Source organism: Mesoplodon densirostris, chromosome 4, assembly GCF_025265405.1.
Source record: "Mesoplodon densirostris isolate mMesDen1 chromosome 4, mMesDen1 primary haplotype, whole genome shotgun sequence".
Taxonomy (NCBI): Eukaryota; Metazoa; Chordata; class Mammalia; order Artiodactyla; family Ziphiidae; genus Mesoplodon; species Mesoplodon densirostris.
Genome location: NC_082664.1, coordinates 134,648,357 through 134,667,560, shown reverse-complemented (window position 1 = coordinate 134,667,560; position 19,204 = coordinate 134,648,357). Strand labels below are relative to the sequence as shown.

Sequence of the window (19,204 nt, the reverse complement as noted above, 5' to 3'; positions counted from 1 at the left end):
AAATAATAATAAATAAATAATAAATCTTTAAAGAAAAAAATAAGAATGTGAAGAAATTTCACAAACAGCTCTGTGGCAGGAGGCATATTAATACCTGTGGCTCCTGTCATGCACTTGTGTCCTCAGCACAAGCTAATACATGGGTGGTGCTTGACAAACATGGAACTGAGCAAAAGCACCCAGCCCAGGCATCACAGGCAGAAGACAGGTCCTGACTCCTATCAGGACCTTTTACTGCAGAATCCTTGGTTCTCCCCTAAGCCAGCTCAGTCGTCTGCAGTCATCCACCTAATGATGTCCTTACCCAAAAGAAAATGAAATAATTTATTCTTGTATGAAATTTTAGGAACCCTCAAACCTGGTGGCTGACTTAGGAATAGAGAAATCACTTGCTGCAAAGAATCTAATATTAGAAATGTAATGGCTGCACCCAGCTTTTCCTTCTGACTAATTCTGAGGAAGTTTTGCTGTCCCAGGAAGTTGCTGTCATGCAGAGGGCAACCCCAAGCCTCTCCAGCACATCAGCTTGCTTTCCAGGTTATAGAGGCTGACTCCCTCTGAAGGCTTTGACTGCCTACCTTAGTTGATATTCTCCCTCTCGAAATCACAGCCTTATCTCCAGATTCTTATCATTGGTGTGTCTTTAGCTCTTCTAAAGTCGTGAGAAAAATGACGATTTCAGAAGACATGCCTGAAGAAGGAAAAGCTCCTATCCAATACAATTAGGACAAATTTCCTCACTCATAATGAAATCATTGGATTTACTAACCACTTACTCATGAGTTGTGAGGTTTAAATAAGTTCATACAAATAAGACTGCTAGAAAAGTGCCTGGCACAGAGAAAGCCCTCAATAAATATTAGCTTTAAAAGTGCTGAATATCAATTTGGATATATATGCATATATAAAGAGATATAAATAAGATCACCCCTAAGAAGCGAATGATCCTACTTTGGGGAACCTTTACTAAAAAAACACTCATAGATTCAGACAAAGATTTATTTATAAAGATGGTCATCAGAGCATTGCTAGTAATAGGAAAAAAAAAAGAAAACAGGAAACAACCTAAATGTCCAACAATAATGAAACAAACTATGTCACTTTTCTTTTTCTTTTTTTAAAATACATTTATTTATTTATTTATTTATTTATTTTTGGCTGCATTAGGTCTTCGTTGCTGCGGGCTTTTCTCTAGTTGTGGCGAGCGGGGGCTACTCTTCATTGCGGTGCATGGGCTTCTCATTGCAGTGGCTTCTCTTGTTGCAGAGCACCAGCTCTAGGCACGCGGGCTTCAGTAGTTGTGGCACGCAGGCTCAGTAGTTGTGGCGCACGGGCTTAGTTGCTCCGTGGCATGTGGGATCTTCCTGGACCAGGGCTCGAACCCGTGTCACCTGCATTGGCAGGCGGATTCTCAACCTTTTCACCACCAGGGAAGCCCTATTCCACTTTTCAAAAGCATGTTTTTAAAGAATTTCTAATGCTGTAAGAAAATTATCATGACAGGTAAAGAGGGATATAAAACCATTCACATAGGGCTTCCCTGGTGGTGCAGTGGTTGAGAGTCCGTCTGCTGACACAGGAGACATGGGTTCATGCCCCAGTCTGGGAGGATCCCACGTGCCGTGGAGCGGCTGGGCCCGTGAGCCATGGCTGCTGAGCCTGTGCGTCCGGAGTCTGTGTTCCGCAGTGGGAGAGGCCGCGGCAGTGAGAGGCCCGCGTACCGCAAAAAAAAAAAAAAAAAAAAAAAACCATTCACATAATATGATCTCAATTATAGACACCCCAAACAAACATCTATGAAACAACTATCTCCATAAGAATAGATTGGAAGGAAATACTCCAAATATTACTTGTGTGTTTTTCTGAGTAGTGAGATTCTTTATTCATTTCAGCATTTTTCAGATTGTATATGTACAATGAACATGTATTAATTCTACATATAGACAAAATAAAAAAGTTAAGAGTCTATTACCATATCACAACTAATACAAAAACAACTGTGTGTTCCCAGACTAAGTCAGTGGCAGGGGGCAGAGAAGATAACCCTGAGACTGTGTCCTCAGAATTTGGTGACCCTAGTGGGTTACCAAGGGGACAGAGAGGGTATTCCAGGACAGCTCTTAAGCTTTCTAGCTTGAGCAACAGCATGGACAAATGACGGTGTCACAAACCACAATAGGGAATGTAGAAAGAAAGGAAGAAGAAGGTTGGGAGGAAAGAAAATAAATTCACTTTGACCTCACTGGGTTTGCAGCGTCAGAAGCATCCCCAGGTAGAGAAGCCCTGTCAAGAGCCTGTTATGGGCAGGGCTAAAGCCTAGGAAAGAGATTTTGGTATACTTTTGAGTGTGAGTCACAGTAGTGCATCCTTGAAGCTGTGGCTTACCTGAGGATGCTCCAGTATTCTATGTGTTCTGTGAAGGGGTCAATCAAACTCTGCTCCCATGGAGACTCGGACACTTGGGGACTACTCCTTCCACCCAAAATGTGACCTGAAGTAGCCCTTGCCTCCTTCAGTCATAGGACTGCTGCTGGATTACAGCGAAGAGTCTTACAGAGACTCTCTGTGACTTAAACGCTGTTTGGTGCTATGGATGCTGCTTCCATTGAGGACTGCATTGCACCCTCAGAGTCAACCACATAAAACTTGCTACTGTATATTTCATAGGAATAGTATTCAAGACAATGGCCGCTGCCTCATGCAATGGCCTCTTTTTACAATAACCCACAGGAAAACCATCTCAGGCTTCAGGACCAGAAAAGTATGAGCAACTGGACAGTATGAATTCTATAACTGCTCCTGTTTCCCTCTTTGATTTGGCCAATAGGAAGCTCAAAACAAAATCTGTGGCCCATCTTCTGCAACCTTATATGATCACAGATTGTGCAGTTTAGGTTGCTAATCTATTAACATTTCTGTCTTTGTTGTTTTGCCACCTTTATTTTCTCTTTGCCCCAATTTCTTCAACTATGAATTTTCAAGAACCACTTAAAGTCAAAATTTTCCTTCCATGTCATGCCCACCTTTTGACTCCGTTGCTATCTCCTGGAGTTGCGCAAAAGAATCCTAGGCCCTCTTCCCCACAGCAGCCCTTCAGTGCTCAGGTCCTCCACTAAATCTTATATTTTTAGGCACCAGAGCCCCACTTTCTTCAAAAATTTCTCCTAGATGTGAGCACCTAAAGAATCTTTAATCCTTCCAGACTCAACTGATGCCTTATCTTCTCTTGGCATCTTCCCTAAAGCCCCTACTCAGGATGTCACTCCACAGCAGTATTCACAGCAACCTCATGTGATGGCTGATTTTCATGCTTTCTTTCCCACTGGACTGGGGACTCCTGATACACAGATGTCAGGCCCTATTTGCCTCCAACTGGTACCTAGTCAGGGCTCAGGGCATAATATAATAATATATGCTTAATAAATATTTGTTGAGGAAATAAATGAATGAATGAATATATACACAACCTCCTCACTCACACACATGCTAAAAGAAAGCCAAGCTCCGAGGAAGAAAAGGAAGAGCTCAGGTCAGTCCAGGTGTTTGTGAGCCTTTCCATCTGACAACTCTTTTTTCCCTAGGACTCTCCTGAACAGATCTGAGGCCCCAGGTACTGGGGCCAGAGCTGATTCTCCCAGCTAAATCCAGGGTAAGGGGGATAAATTTTCACAGAAAGAAAGAATTTCACAGATCAAAAATGCGAGATGCTGGATGCTCCAATATGTACTTATTTTAATAACACACATTTATGTGGGTCTAATTATATGCCAGGCATTGTTCCGTGCTCTTTACAAATATCATCTTATTTAATCCTTGTAATGACTTCACAAGATGGGTATTACATCTATCCCCATTTTGTTTTCATATAATCTTTTTAGCATTCAAGTCAGCTATCCTGAAATGAAGGAAGATATAGCTATTCAGTCACTGAATAAAAGAAAATTAGTTACCTTGAGCTCCAGTTCATAAAGTGCTGACAAATCGAATGATAGCCTTTGATCTGAGACCTGGACCCCACAGAATACCACATCGCTCACTAATCACTTATTAGGCATCCTCAGCTCTGTCCTCCGTGAGTTCACAACCTGGTGGAGGAAACACCACGCATCCAAACAAATAAATTACCTTAGGATCAGGGGACCAATACGGTGCTGGCAGCAAGAGGAAGTAATTACCTCTGGCTAGAGGAGACAGCTTCCTGGAGGGGGTGATGTCTGAGTTCCATTTTAACAAATGGACCAGAGGGGACCAGCAGAGAGGGAAGCGAGAGTGCAAAGATGCAGGGATGTGAGATGGCAATGGGGGAAACTAGTGGCAGTCTGGGGTAGCAGGAGAGTGTAGAGAGGGGATGATTTGAGGGATGAGGGATCATCATTCACGTGATGGACTTGGCTGCAATACCAAGAAGCTTAAAGATACTAACGGGTATAATAGTCATTTCTGTTCTAGAAAGATTGTTTGAGCAGCAGTGTGAGGGAGGGTGGTGAGATTAAACAGAGAGAGACCAGTTAGGAAGCTGTGGCAATACACCAAGCAAGAAACAGTGTGCACCTGAGCTAGGGCATTGGATTCTAGGGATACGCGGGAACCTGAAGCTTTGGACTGATTGGATGGCTGCTAAAACAGTGTAAGATGACACCCGGGTTTCTGACTTAGAGACCAGGGGGGCAGTGCATGCAATGAGATGGGGAGCACGATCTGGGATTATGCTTTCAGGAATGAGGACAAGCTCAGATAGTCTCTAAGCCTGGGAAAGTCAAACTGGGCGGCAGAAATTTTCTTCTTTATCTCAGAGAAGTTATTCAGATTCTCATTTTCATCTCCTTTTAATAAAATATGACACATTTCATTCTGTCATCATAGTGAAAAATCATTGCCCTCTGCTGGGAATTAATAACCTTTCAAATTAATAACCTTTGGGTAGGAAAATTGGTTTCATTAATACCTCCCCTTGCACTTTGTAGTTTCATCATCTCTCTGTCCTGCTGTCCCCTGAAACCAAAAGCCCAAGACTTATTGTCTGAGGTGCCTGAATGACTTTATGCTCAGAAAGAATGATCAGGGTTCTTAGTAACTGGGCTGAATTGAGTTCACTGATCAAAAATGCTGGTATGGCCTCGTGTCTGCCCCTCAGCCACAGGGGAGCCCACCCTCGGCTGGAAGGGGCTGTGAGAGCATCCTCCCCCAGCTCTTGGTCTGATTCCTAATCTTAGCAGAAAAGATGTCACCCATCTTGGGATGCCACACCTGGGGAACATGGCACCTCCCTCAGGCTCCACCCAGCTCTATCTCTGACTGACATCATGGTCTTGACAGCTGTTGCAGTGCCTCAAAGAGTTGGGTGACTGCCCATCCTCCACAAAGTGTCTCAGAGTCAGGGTGAGGCTCCCCACAAAGAGAAGCTAGATAGCCTTTCAGGAAAACAACGGAAGGTGTAATCATAAAAACAATCTTTTTCTCCCTACCCCACCCTCACACAGTCTATGAAAGATTCCGGGTGGATATTCATTTATCCTTTTCTGCTGAAAACTCTTTAGCAGCATCTTATCATCGAGAGCGTAAAGTCCAGGCTCCTCAGCATCCAGGGGCCCCCCACACTCTGGCTTTCCAGCCTTCGGCTTCCTTCCACCCACAAGGTCCCACGCCTCTGAGCCCTTACTCAGCTGTGCCCTCAGCTTGGAAAGCCCTACTCCTCCCACCCACTCACACACACACACAAGCCCTCATTCATCCCTCAGGGCCAGCATGAGCCTCACGTTCCCTGAAAAGTCCTCCCTGAATGCCACTCCCCATCAAGCAGAATCCACCCCCTCTGTGATCCTCCCCACCCCAGTCCTACCTGGTCAATGCAAGACTACGTGTGAGAACAGGTTGAGCCACAGGAGAGAATGCATAGTGTCATCAAACTAAGACGCTCTGTGTGCTGTCTGCCTAGCATAGGGATGTAGGGAATTGGAGTCAAAGAGACAGGCTCCAAATCCTACCACTTATGGGCATCATGATTCTGGGCGAACTACTTATCCTCTCTGAACCTCAGTCCCCATTGCCTCTCCCATATTCCCACTGTCCTGGAGTTACTCTAGTGTCTGACTGGCTGATCCTATAGTCAGTGGGATGGCAGGATGGAGGATCTGGTCCTCTCCACCTCTGTGTGGGGTCCTCCTAGGTCACCCTCCATCATCTCCCAGGAAAAAAATGGCCATTCTGCTGGAAATAAAATGCTCTTTGGGGTTCCCCAAAGCCACAGCCCCTGCCTACCTCCAGCACCTTGCAGTAACCCCGCTGCCTAGCGCTTTTAGAAACTTCTGGGTTGTCCCAGAGCTGGCAGAGGTGGAACAGGTGCCAGGTTAAACACTGTCTCCAATTTTATCTTCCAGAGTCATTTGGAAGGAGATCTCGAGCTGTTGAAACAAAGGAAACATCACAGGAGACAAGAACCAGATTTCTGCTCTTTAAAGAAGAAACCAATAAGGGCTGTCAGATTCGGCTCAATCACTCAGACACGTTGCAGCAGTGTGGCTTCAACTCCTCTCTGCCTCTGGTGATGATAGTCCACGGGTGGTTGGTAGGAAATGCTGACATGCCTTTTTTCTCTCTACTTTTACATTTTCTTTTGTTTCCCTCCCTAGTGTGTTCAATTGTAATAAAAAGATAGGGAGCTGGTGATAACAACTTCATGCATAATACTTTTAAAGTACATTCTAATTTCCCAAGTGCTTCCTCACACATTATCTTATTGATTATCTTAATTTCATGAGTAAGCAGGGCAGAGAAAGTATAATTATCTCCACATTTCAGATAGTAAAATGTGGCTCAAAAAGGTCACACAGCACATAAGGGCCCATAAGAGATTGCAGTTTATGAAGGTGAACCTGCATGTTTCCCAAGAGGAGGTAGGAAGCCAGAAGATATAGTCTCCCAATAAAATATTATATTTGTAAGGGTTAAATTCAGCTGCAAATAACAGAAATCCAAATTGGCAGTAGTTCAAATAAAACAGAAGTTTTTTTCCATTTCATACAACAGTCCAGTATATGTAATCCAAAACTGAATAAACAGCTTTGGTCACTGAAGTCCTCAAGGACCCAGCTCATTCCCTGCTCAATATTCTGCTATCCTTAGAGTATGGTCCAGGATGGCAGCTAGAGCACTAGCTATCACATCTGCATCCCAGGTAGCACAAGGTAGCAAAATGTAAACACAAAAAAGTAAAAAAGCAGGGTTTTTAAAAAACAACTATATTGAGGTATAATTCGCATTATACCATAAAATTCATCCATTTAAAGTGTACAATTCAATGGCTTTTGGTATATAAATGTGTTTTCTTAGGTTAGCTTCCCAGAAGCATCTATGAAATGCTTCCAATTACATCCATTTGCCCATACCTAGAGGGAAAGGTATTTAGGATATGTAGCCTCTTAGAGAAAGTGTAGCTTTTTAGTGATGCTAAAATTCTATTACTGTGGAAGAAGGGGGAAAAGAATATTGTGGGCAATGATTGAAGTCAAACAAAAGTTTCCAAGAAGAAATTCTGCCTTACTAGTTTCTAGGCCACCCACGATTTGAAGCTTGGTTCACACTGTGAAACCTCCAGAGATCTGGGGTCCATTTCATGACTTGAAACCCTTTCCCTACCATCTAATTGAAAAATACTCTTCAACCCCCGTCTATCCTAGCTTAGAGAGCAAAATGAGCCCATCGGCCCACCACCACTCTTTCAACATGTATTCAGTCATACCCTCCACATGAACAAAACAGACCCCATGCCTGGCCTCATGGGGTAATGGGAACCACATGACGCCATGTGGGTGTAGCCACAAGGTGGGTTTGCCATCCCAGAAAAGCACAGAGGCTCTTGTAGCCTGACAGCAGCTTCCTCCTAGGATTTAAAGGAGCCCCACCCTAGGGAAGGGCGGGGTGTGTTCCACCACAGCACAGGGTTGGCAGTGAAGGTGGTAGGGGCTCTCCTGCCCCTAGAGAAGAGACCTAACACAGATGAGGCCCTATAGGAGCTAAGCCATTTACATTAGACATCAGCTCATTTAATCCTCCCACCTCCCTACACGGCCACTTGAGTTAGTCTCATCTCTCAGATGAGGAAACTGCAGCTCAGAGAGGTCAAGCAGCTACCACAGTCACACAGCCCTCAGTAGACAGAACTCCAAAACTAGAACCCTCATGCTCCAAAGCCCATACTGTCAAAGACTCCATTACATCAAGCCTTTGTCAAGGATGGGTTTGGCAGGGTCCCCATCACACAGCAGGCCTCACACTGCAATCTCCTCACTGCAGCTCTCTCTAGCTAAGCTAGGAGCTCCATCCCTATTTCTTTAAAAAAAAAAAAAAAAAGCATGGAATTGGAGACAGAGGGTAGAACCCTGAGATGAAACCTATCTTAAAGGAAACTAAAGATCAGACATGAAGGGAGTTCTCTGGCGGTCCAGTGGTTAGGATTTGGCGCTTTCACTGTGGTAGCCCGGGTTCAAGCCCTGGTCAGGGAACTAATATCCCACAAGCTGAATGGCATGGCCAAAAAAAAAAGATCAGACATCGAAAGCTTTCTTATGGGAGAGGAGGGGGTAAGGATGGATTATTAGAAGGCCAGTCATTGTAAGGGAAGAACATTCCATCTCTTCAGCTGCTTTACCTAAAGGAACCTTCCCTTACAAAAGAAAAAGAGAAAAGAAATTGGGAAGGAGGGAATGCATCCAGAGCAGAGCTTTGGGGAGAACAGAGCTGTGGACTTGGTACCTGACTTGAGGTAGGGACTTGAGCTGAGAGCCTTACAAACAGCAGGGCCGGCTCTCCCTGCCTCCACTGCCACTCTCCCTGCCTCCCCTTACCTCTGCTTGTAGCTCCTTCCACATGACTTCTCTCCTCTTGGCTCAGGCTGTGACTTCTGCCTAGAGTGTCCCTTCCCTCATCTCCCGCCGGACAGGATCCATTAAATATTAGGTGCTCCAAAAATATTTGTTAGCTGAAGTAATGGCTGACTTCATATCTTGTTTACAGACATGAAGATAGCAGGGTCCTCTTACCAGGATCCTTTTACTAGAATGAGTCCTTTGTTTTCAAAATCTTGTGCAGACTGGATTATATCTACTATTGCTGGTAATAATAATAATAATGACAACAGCAGCAGCTGCCATAACTAACATTTACTGAGTCCTCACTATGTTCCAGGTGCTAAACGCTTTACATCTATTAACGTATCTCATCTTCACAGCAATCCTGGAAGGAGGACACTATCATTATCCCCATTTTCCAGACGAGGAAACTGGGGCACTGAAAAGTTAAATAACTTGCCCAAGGTCACTCAGCTAGTAACTAGGAGAGTCTGGATTTGAACCCAAGGTGTTACATCCACATAGAAGGTACTGGGTAGAAAGACATTTATTAAATGAATGCATCTTACCCCAGACTCACAAGCCAAACCATCAGTACTGCCGTCCAGCTTCACCTCTGTGTTCTCGTCTTCAATTACACCCGACTTTCCTGCTCTCCCCAGACAGGCCGCACTGCCCTTCTGTGGTTCTGCACCTCTGCACATGCTCTGCCTGGAGTGCCCTAGATACCCTCACCCACCACCACCACACTCACCTGCCCACCTGGATTCTTCCGTGAGAACTCCTATTTATCCTTCCAGACACAGCACAAACGTCTTTGCTCTGTGAACCCTTCAGGAGTGCCCTGCAAATTGGCTCCCAAACAAGGAACATACACAGAACAGGTCTCCATAGTGAACCAACCCAGTTGTTATTGGGTTCCTACTATGTTCCAGCTCACAGTCCTACCCCCTCTAAGGCAAGCAGAACACAGTGGGTGTGACCCAGAGGCGCGGCAGCACAGGGAGGGCTGGGGGTAGCCCCCCGGGGGACATTTGGAAAGTCCAGAGACATTTTTGGTCTTCACAGCTTGGGGAGGGGGAGAGGAGGGGTGCTGCTGGCCTCTCTTGGATGGAGGCAAGGATGCAGCTAAACATCCTACCGTGCACAGGACAACTCCCACAGCCAAGAAATATCTGGCCCCAAATGTCAATGGTGCTGAGGTTGAGAAGCCCCAGGTTAAGCCCTTTCTCTTGGAGAGAAGGACCCAGCATGAGCCCAGGGTTGGAGAAGGAAAGAGGTGAGCAGGTAGCTAGAGGGAGCTGGCACAGCGCTCCCGCCTCCCTCCCTGGGAAGCTGATGACCCTGTGGTTCCACCCCCAGATGGAAGCCTCGCTGGAAAACTGGATCTGGCAGATGGTGGCCGCGCTGAAGTCTCAGCTGGCCCGACCAGTCAACGTGGGGCTGGCAGAATGGGTCACCCTGGCCCACACCCACTACTCCATTGCTGTCCGCAACACCCGCCTCGTCGGCCAGGAGATCGCGGCCCTTCTCCAGTGGCTGGAGGTGAGACCTGCCCTGATCTCCCTTCTCTCCCGTCCTCTCCCTTCCTCTAAGACTGAGTGGATTAAGCTGGTCTCCTACAGCAACCCAGACGGGAGAACTACTTCTGCTAAGCTCACAGGAATGCGAAGGCATGGGACAGAGACCAGACCCCCAGCGGTCTATCAAATGCCTCCCTTAAAGCCCTATTTTATAGGATCATCTGCCCCCACTACTCCATCCACTGTTCCTTCTATGCTCACCTCTTTGGATGTGCTAAGGGATCTAAACACACCCTGGAAGCTATCAAACTCCCACACACATGACTGAGGTCACTCCCGCAAGGCATTAACATCCAGGTGAAGATGGGCAGACAGGAGGCAGCGTCACCAGGCAGGGCCCCAGGCAGCTGAGCCGGAAAGGAAACAGGACGGAGTCAGCAAGGTGAGAAACCACTTGGGGTCCTGAGTAGGAGTTAAGCACCTTACTTGTGACCAGGCACAAAGAACAGAGAGAGCCTAGAACAGGCTGCACCCACAAAGGCTTGTATCCAGGCAGCTCTCTCCCCTCCTGAAACTGTCTCACGGCTGTCTTCCAGGAGTCTGTTCACTTTTCTCCAAGCAATGTTCATCTAATTGGGTACAGCCTGGGTGCACACGTCTCAGGATTCGCTGGCAGTTACATGAGCGGAAAGCACAAGATTGGGAGAATTACAGGTAACCACACCTGATAACTGACAGCTATAATCTTCACAGCTGCACGGGGGCGTGCAGCAAGGACCTGCTTCTCCAGTGGTCTCAAATTAACCCACCCCCAGCTTCCTTCAAGCTGTATTAGAGTTCACAGGAGGACTTATAGCACTATTTATTTCAAACATGACCGCTGTCATAGACTGCTGTTCCAAGAGAATTTAGAGCAAATCACAGCCTCACTTCCTATTGCCTTTCCTCAAACAAAGGTCTCTCACAGTCCTGCCAAATAGGTCCTAAAAAGTAGATTTTGTGTACACTTCTGTAGCAGGAAAGAGTTTATTTTTCAACCTATAGTTTTAAAAGCCCAACGTGAGTTAAAGAATGACAGCCCTAAATTTGCTGTAACAGACATGTTTGTACCTCAGTGTCCACTTTTGTGAAACACGTGGGTCCTACTCTGAGGCCCATTTGGATTGAGGGAGGGATCTCTGCACCAAAAACCTCACCCCAAGCTCTGTGCCACCTTGGAGATGCCCCTAGATACCTAGGAAGAGCTGAAGACACACAAGAAGGCCTTTCCTACCAGGCTGCCCTGACACAAACCTCATCCCCCACCCTGCTGCCCCAGAGTCACAGTCAGAGGAACACGCCTCATCAGCCAAGTCCCTGAGGCCCACTGATTCCTACAGGGTAAAACTCAGGAGGCCCAGACAAGGCCCTTCTCAGTGTAGTGTCCCCAGAGCTCTCCAGCTTCTCCTCCCACTGTTCCCTTCTTATAGTTCTAGGCTTCTGTGACACTAGATTTTTCTCCACTCTACAAATGTGCCATGGCCTTTTGTGCTTCTGGGCCTTTGCAGTCACTTTTCCCTTTGTCTGAAAAACCAAGCCCTAGTCTCCCTACCAAACTCCTACTCATCCTTCAAGACCCATCAGGCTAAAACAATATTTCACAAGCAAAAACAATTCAAACAAAATGTAAGATGAATAACATTGCTGTGATCTTTTATTTTATCAAGAAAGAACATTTTTGGCAACTACTATCTACTGTTACCATTCCTTCATAAAAGAAGAGATTTATTTTAACACTGAAAAAAGATAGGGGTAATGGCAGACATTTAAACAAAGCAAATTTGTCATGATGAGAACTCATTTTCTGGTCTTTTTTTTTTTTCTTTTTTTTCCCATCTTGCTGGTGACGGGGAGGCCTGATCCATGGATCAGTATTTGGTGCCCTCCATGATTTAATGCTCAATAGCCTAGGGGTGAGCAGACCTCCCACACAAGAACCTTCCACAGAAGTCCAGTGAGGCCCTTCACAGACAAACCAGGCCTAGAAGGCTAAGTCAGAACTGCAGAGAGGCGGCACTGGGCCCAGGACCCTCTCCATGCCGGCTGGTGTCACGGGCCACATCAGGCCTTATTAGCCAGGCCCACACATATCAGAAGCAACAGGACCGCTAATTACTCTGTTGTCATCTCATAGTCAGCCTGACGAAGAAAGAAATATAAATCACTTCCTTTATTTGTAACTACGGGTGAGGGCTAGAGAGCAGGGACTGTCATGGTCCCCTGTCAATTCCTTCACCCCCAACAGTGATGGAAGCCAGGACTGATACGGGACAACAAAGGATCCTCCAGAGAAGGTAAAGAAAGAAGGAGAAAAAAACCTTGAGTGCATAAATACTACCCAGCTACCATCAGCCAGGAGATGCCACTTGTTTCATGCAAACATATCTGTCACTTAAGGACCAGAGCTGTGAGCAGTCCTATTTGCTCACAACATTTTTCCCAGAGAACAGTAATGTCCCAATGCGGTTCTGAACATTCCAATGAAATGACATTAGTGTAGGGGAAAAGCCAGTTTGTTTAGGGAAATTATTGACAACATGCAGGCAAATAAATTCTTTCTTTGATGGATAGGTTAGAGCTACTTACAATAAGTACAGTGGTTTTTTTATATGCAAACAGATGCTCTTGAAAGTGGCTTCAGAGGTACTTAAAATTGATTGGCTTAAATAAATCAAGCATTCCCTTATAACCTTATTTCTACCACTGGATAGTTCCTGCAAACCTCTTTTCCCCGTAGATAATAACCAGCCCATGTCCGATTTTTAGTGCCATGAATTATTATGGTTTTACTGTGAAAAAGTTATGGCAAGATTTTTGAGAGAAAGATTATGCCCTAGGATTTTCTTCTTCCTGCTAGCTCATGAATGTGTAATAACATGAAAAAGGTAAAAAGAGCATTTCTTCTCTCCTGTTGCTCTCACCTAACCCTTCCCCTTGCTTTCCTGTTAGGGCTGGATGCTGCGGGCCTTTTGTTTAAAAGAGCTTCCCCCGGTGACCGGCTTTCACCAGATGATGCCAATTTCGTGGACGCCATTCACACCTTTACCCAGGAACACATGGGCCTGAGTGTGGGCATCAAGCAGCCCATAGCCCACTATGACTTCTACCCCAACGGGGGCTCCTACCAGCCTGGATGCCACTTCCTAGAGCTCTACAAACATATTGCCAAGCACGGCTTAAACGGTGAGAAAGAAGACACTAGCCTACGCTGGTTTACATTCCCCACAACTGATGGGGCCTCTGGATCCAGTGGTGACTAATCTGCAAGATTCTGAGAAGAGTTTGGCAAGGGTGGGGCCCAGGGTGAATGATCACCAAGTCCACCCAGAGAGAGGGCTTGTGGGAGTAGGTAAGGGCTGCCGCTCCCCCCAAGCCCTTCCTCTTAACAGGCAGTGGTCCCTGGAGCTCAGGTGCTGAGGATGAGCTAAGGGGCACCACTGGGAGTCCCCGCTTCTTACCTCCACTCAGTGTACCCAGAGAAGTCTCTCCCGGGGTGTCAGCCCTTCTGAAAGTTGAGCCCTGATGCCTGTGGTTCTTCCTCTTTCTCTGGAAGCTTCCTCACTCAGGGGGCTTCCTCTATTCTGGGCCCTATTATGATCCACTTAATAGATCATGGTTTCTTGATCCTTGGTCTCACAAGAGTGGGAATAACTCTTCCAACCCCCATGAGGTTTAATCAGCTGACCCTACAGGACATTCATTATTGAGATTCTTCCAATTAGATGTTCAGCTCTAAATAGGTCCTTGTGACTTCCTTTGTCTCAGGGTGGAAACTGAATATGGCATTATCTGGGTCGCGATCCCCTTTCTCTCTCAAACCCTAAAACCAAAACATTAACACGCACATTGGTAACAGGCCCCGGATTAAAGAACAAAAATGTGAGCAGGGCTTCCCTGGTGGCGCAGTGGTTGAGAGTCCGCCTGCCGATGCAGGGGACATGGGTTCGTGCCCCGGTCCAGGAGGATCCCACATGCCGCGGAGCGGCTGGGCCCGTGAGCCACGGCCGCTGAGCCTGCGCGTCCGGAGCCTGTGCTCCGCAACGGGAGAGGCCACAACAGTGAGAGGCCTGCATACCGCAAAAAAAAAAAAAAAAAAAAAAAAGTGAGCAAAAACCATACATTTCATAGGCATTCCAAGGTTCTCATTATTGTAAAATAATATCCTGATTAAGACATGCCAACTCACTCTAAGCCAACTGGAGACCCCCCGACCCCCACATACCACCATCTTGCCCCAATCATCTGAAACTGAGCTGAGCACACACTATCTCGTGATTACATCACCACCTTCACGTCTCCTATATCAGAATGACCTTCACACTGGACACTATCTCATTTTGGCTGGACTCCCAGCTTTCCACCCGCCCACGCCTGAGAGAACCTTCTGGGAACTTCCCCTTATCATTCCTTACATCACTCTCCAGTCATCGCCCTCTAGTCACCAGCAGTTCCTGGTAACCATCCAGCCCTCTTCCCAGATCTACACCCTCCTTAAGCTCAACACAGAGCCCAAGGATGGTGTTTATTAGCTAGTTGCCTGGTAAATGCATCTCTGACCAACTACTGCCATTTTCTCTTTTGTGCTACACTTCAGAATGATGGAACCAAGGATATTCATTTACCTTGCCCACCCCTGGTATGGTTTTTCTCAGTTTTCTTCACCCTTATGTTCGCAAGTGATCCCATTCTGGGGTGAATGTGTTAACTTGGTCAGTTGGTAACTGCTTTACCATCCTCGCCACCTCCTGGCTAGGTGAGCTTGAGTGAGTGAGTGAATGTCTTTGAAACTCAGTTTTCTCACTCGTAACAGCTGCCTCAAGGAGCTGTACTGAAGATCTGGGGAGGCACTCAGTGTAGTACCTGCCGAATAGTGGGTGCTCAACAAATACAGCCCCTAGCGACCAAGAACTGAGATGACTAATCCTGGGCAAACAGCTTTTGGCAAAGTTACCTGTGCTCCACCTTCACATGAGGTTCTTATCACATCTCTTGGTGGTTCCTCAACATTCCTAGAGAAAACTTTACTAAAGATTGTTAAGATTTGGAGACCCAAAAACAAATCCCCCCAGAAAAGAGTCAAAATCCTTGGTATATAAACCTCCTAAACTTGTTTTGGGTTAGGCCCGTTCAGACCTGGTCACTGGGATATGTCCTTCTTGAAGCCAATCCCCATGCTGGTTGTACAGGCCAGTTATCTTAGGGCCTGCAGTGGCTGCTTTGGGACAGAAGGCAGACATGGTGGGGGAGGCCTCAGCTCTCATCAGACCATGAGCCAAGTCCCAAGATTGCCTGGGCACTGGTTTACCCAGCTTTATTAAGAAAAGAGGCATTCCGCACAAGCCTGTTCTGCTAACTCACCCTTAAAGCATCAGCAATTGTGCTTTTTTTTTGCAGTACGCAGGCCTCTCATTGTTGTGGCCTCTCCCGTTGCGGAGCACAGGCTCCGGACACGCAGGCTCAGCAGCCATGGCTCATGGGCCCAGCCGCTCTGTGGCATGTGGGATCTTCCCGGACCGGGGCACGAACCCGTGTACCCCTGCATTGGCAGGCGGACTCTCAACCACTGCGCCACCAGGGAAGCCCAGCAATTGCGCATTTTTAACCATTTGAGATTAAAATATTTCCAAAATGAATTACACTACCCCACGTGCTTAAATAATTCAATATTTTCTTAGTGACTTGGGGTTCCTATTAAAACACCTACCGCTACATACAGGGTGTCCTCAGCAGCCCCCTGGAGCCTGAGATTATGCCTCCACACTAAGTGACTGCAGGGGGTCTACCCCTTGTGTAGTGTTCAGTCAGTTATCACATCCACTGCAGTCAGCAGGTTGACCTCAGCTCTCCTCCTTCCTAATGTGCTGGTACTCTGCACTGAGAAACAAGGTGATCCTTCAGATAAAGGGATGATAATGTCCTTCTTGCCCTGTTTTCCAGCCATCACCCAGACCATCAAATGTGCCCACGAGCGGTCGGTGCACCTCTTCATCGACTCCTTGCTGCACGCTGATATGCAGAGCATGGCCTACCCGTGCAGGGACATGGACAGCTTCAGCCAGGGCCTGTGCCTGAGCTGCAAGAAGCGCCGCTGCAACACACTGGGCTACTATGCCCGTCAGGAGCAGCAAAGCAAGAAGAGCAAGAGCCTCTTCCTGGTGACTCGAGCCCAGTCCCCGTTCAAAGGTGAGTGCAGGAGAGCCTTCAGAAGGGCAGAATGCAGCCACTTACTTGTCTGAAGGTTCAAAAGTTCCCTGAAGTCTTTTGCTGGAACTACTTCAGGCTCTGTTATTTTAGTGGTTTTGACCCTGAACAGATTCCAGACCGTGATGATGACACAGCCTCTCTCTTTACCCAAGAATGTAGCTTCCTCACTGCCAAGTGCTGGAGGAGAAAGCTTGATACTTTCTGGAACAATCTTTGGGTTGGCTGTACTTCATCCATTATCATGGTCCCCTAGAATATTAGATCCAGAAGGCCTTGAGCAATTACCTTGACCACCCAGGTCTCATGGTACAGGGCCCTGGAGACTTCTCCAAACTCAGACTGGAACCCAGTGCTTTCACCTCTGCTCATGGCTTCCAGGAAAAACCTGGGCTCCACGCTACATCTGTGCTTCCTCATTTCCCCTGACATTTGAATTAGCTCGTCTTACAAGAGATCATTGTCCTATTGAGGCCCTCCCTAGAAGAAGTTCCGCTCCTCAACCTCAGGGGAGAAACTGAGCCCCTTCTCCTTGCTGGGTTGAACGGGAGGTCAGAGAAAGGGCTGTGGCCATGATTTGGGCTGAAGCCAGCAGAGAAATACTCCACTAAAGCCTATATCCTCCTGGAGGGAACAAGCCAACATCTGTTGCCTTTAACATTTCTGCCTAATCCTTAAAACAGCTCTGGAATGATTTAGCATCTCACTGTTCACAGCACATGCTGCTCGCGTCACTGGGAGGAGCCTGGTGCTCTTTGCTTGTTACCGTGCAGATGTTTGTGTGCAGAAGGTGAACACGAGGTTGGCAGGGTTAGCCTGGAAGGAGGCCTGGAACCCAGGTCCCTCTGACTCCCAGGCTGAACACTCCCAGGTGTTCCGTTCGTTACCACACTCCCGAGTTCAAGCTCCCAGGCGACTTATTTTTTTAGGCACAGGATTCTTCTGTTTATCTGAACTTTTGCTCTCCAGCCAGATTTCCCTTCCGTGAGTCCCAGGAATGACAGAAATCAGACGGAGTGTCTGATAGCTTCTGAGAGCACTTGGAGCGAGGGCAGGATCTTTCTTCCCTGAGGGGCAGAGGGTGCCCTCAGCTGTCTGTCCTTGACGGGTGCCAGGCACCCGGAGCAGGTGAGGGGATTTGGAAGGCCTCCTGCTTCAGGGAGCTCCCCTGCCGCAGGCTGCCAATTAGACACTCATCTGGGTTAACCAGCTCCTCTTTTAAACGGCAAAGCTGCCTGGAGTGATTAAGTCTCTCAGATAATCACATTTTATCAGATCTACTTTAATCCTGCAATGTTAGTGTTTCAAAAAACTGTTCAACTCCACCATTTCACAGATGGGAAAACAGAGGCCCAGATGCAGGGGAATCATTTGCCCAGGGACACAAGAGGAATTCTTGGGGGCAGAGCCAGCATTTAGACCCAGGCCTCCAAACAACTAGTCTAGTGATTTTTACCTTGGTAACCTGCCCATGGTCTGTCTATGGGGGTGAGGGAAGGAGGAGGGGTGGGGGAGGATCTTGCTTTCTCCTTGCGGTCAGCTGGAAAGAAAGAGCATCATTTTTCACCTTCCAGGGCAGGGCTGTGCATCTGAAGTGAGGGACTGGGTCCTGCCCGAGGTCATCTCCTGAGCGGGGTGGAGATGGGGGAGGGAGGCGAGAGCGTCAAGAGAAGGAAGAGGGAAGAGCAGTAGGCACAAGCCAGGCTGAGTTTTTCCCTTTGCCCAGGACCCCAGATGCCCAATCACCACACGGTGCTGGTGTGAACTCACAGGGACCCCTTTCCCAGGAAGGAGGATCAAGGAATCGCATTAGGGCATCACTATCTCACCCAGCAGCTGCCAAAGCCACTGTGCCAGGCCATCATTTATTCTTCAAGCATAAATAGAGCCAGGGTAGGCAGAGGCCCTCCCTCAGGGGCCTCAGGGGAGACCAACCCCCTCCCACATGCTAAATGCTAAATGCTGTCCCAGGAAGACAGATGATGAGTCCCTTGGAGACAATGTTGCAGGAAGGGGCATCCCTTCCAGGGCCCGAGAGTGGGCTCTTGCCTAACCCTCGGAAATGAATTGTCCGAGGAGACACGTGCTGACAAAGCAAGAGACTTCATTGGGAAGGGGCGCCCAGGCGGAGAGCAGCAGCGTAAAGGAACCCAGGAGAACTGCTCTACCACGGGGCTCGCAACCTTGGGTTTTATGGTGATGGGGTTAGTTTCCGGGTTGTCTCTGGCCAATCATTCTGACTCAGGGTCTTTCCTGGTGGTGCATGCATTGCTCAGCCAAGATGGATTCCAGCGAGAAGGATTCTGGGAGGTTGGTAGGACACATGGACTGGTGTCTCCTCTCTCCTTTTGACCTTTCCTAAATTCTTTCAGTTGGTGGTGGCTTGTTAGCTCCACGTTCCTTACCAGGACCTCATGTTGTAAGATAAGTCATGCAAATGGTTACTCTAGGGTCTGGCCAGGTTGGGCAGTTTTGGTCAGTAGTTCCCCTAACAACAACACTTGGGTCTCTTTATCACCAGCATCTCATCTTGCTCCAGGGATATCCAGTGAAGATAAGATCTCTGGGGCCAGTGATATGGAGGTGGGACTATGA

The 19,204-nt window shown here is 47.4% G+C and overlaps 1 protein-coding gene across 1 annotated transcript in view; it reads left to right on the top strand.

The window, feature by feature from the left end:
• The window catches only part of LIPC (lipase C, hepatic type), a 176,447-nt gene that overhangs the window by 141,888 nt on the left and 15,355 nt on the right, over positions 1-19,204 (top strand). The window contains exons 5-9 of the mRNA XM_060095280.1: positions 6,378-6,565; positions 10,209-10,391; positions 10,966-11,083; positions 13,358-13,591; positions 16,346-16,591. Of these exons, the coding sequence (XP_059951263.1) occupies positions 6,378-6,565; positions 10,209-10,391; positions 10,966-11,083; positions 13,358-13,591; positions 16,346-16,591 (969 nt within the window). The remainder of the gene's footprint in view (positions 1-6,377; positions 6,566-10,208; positions 10,392-10,965; positions 11,084-13,357; positions 13,592-16,345; positions 16,592-19,204) is intronic.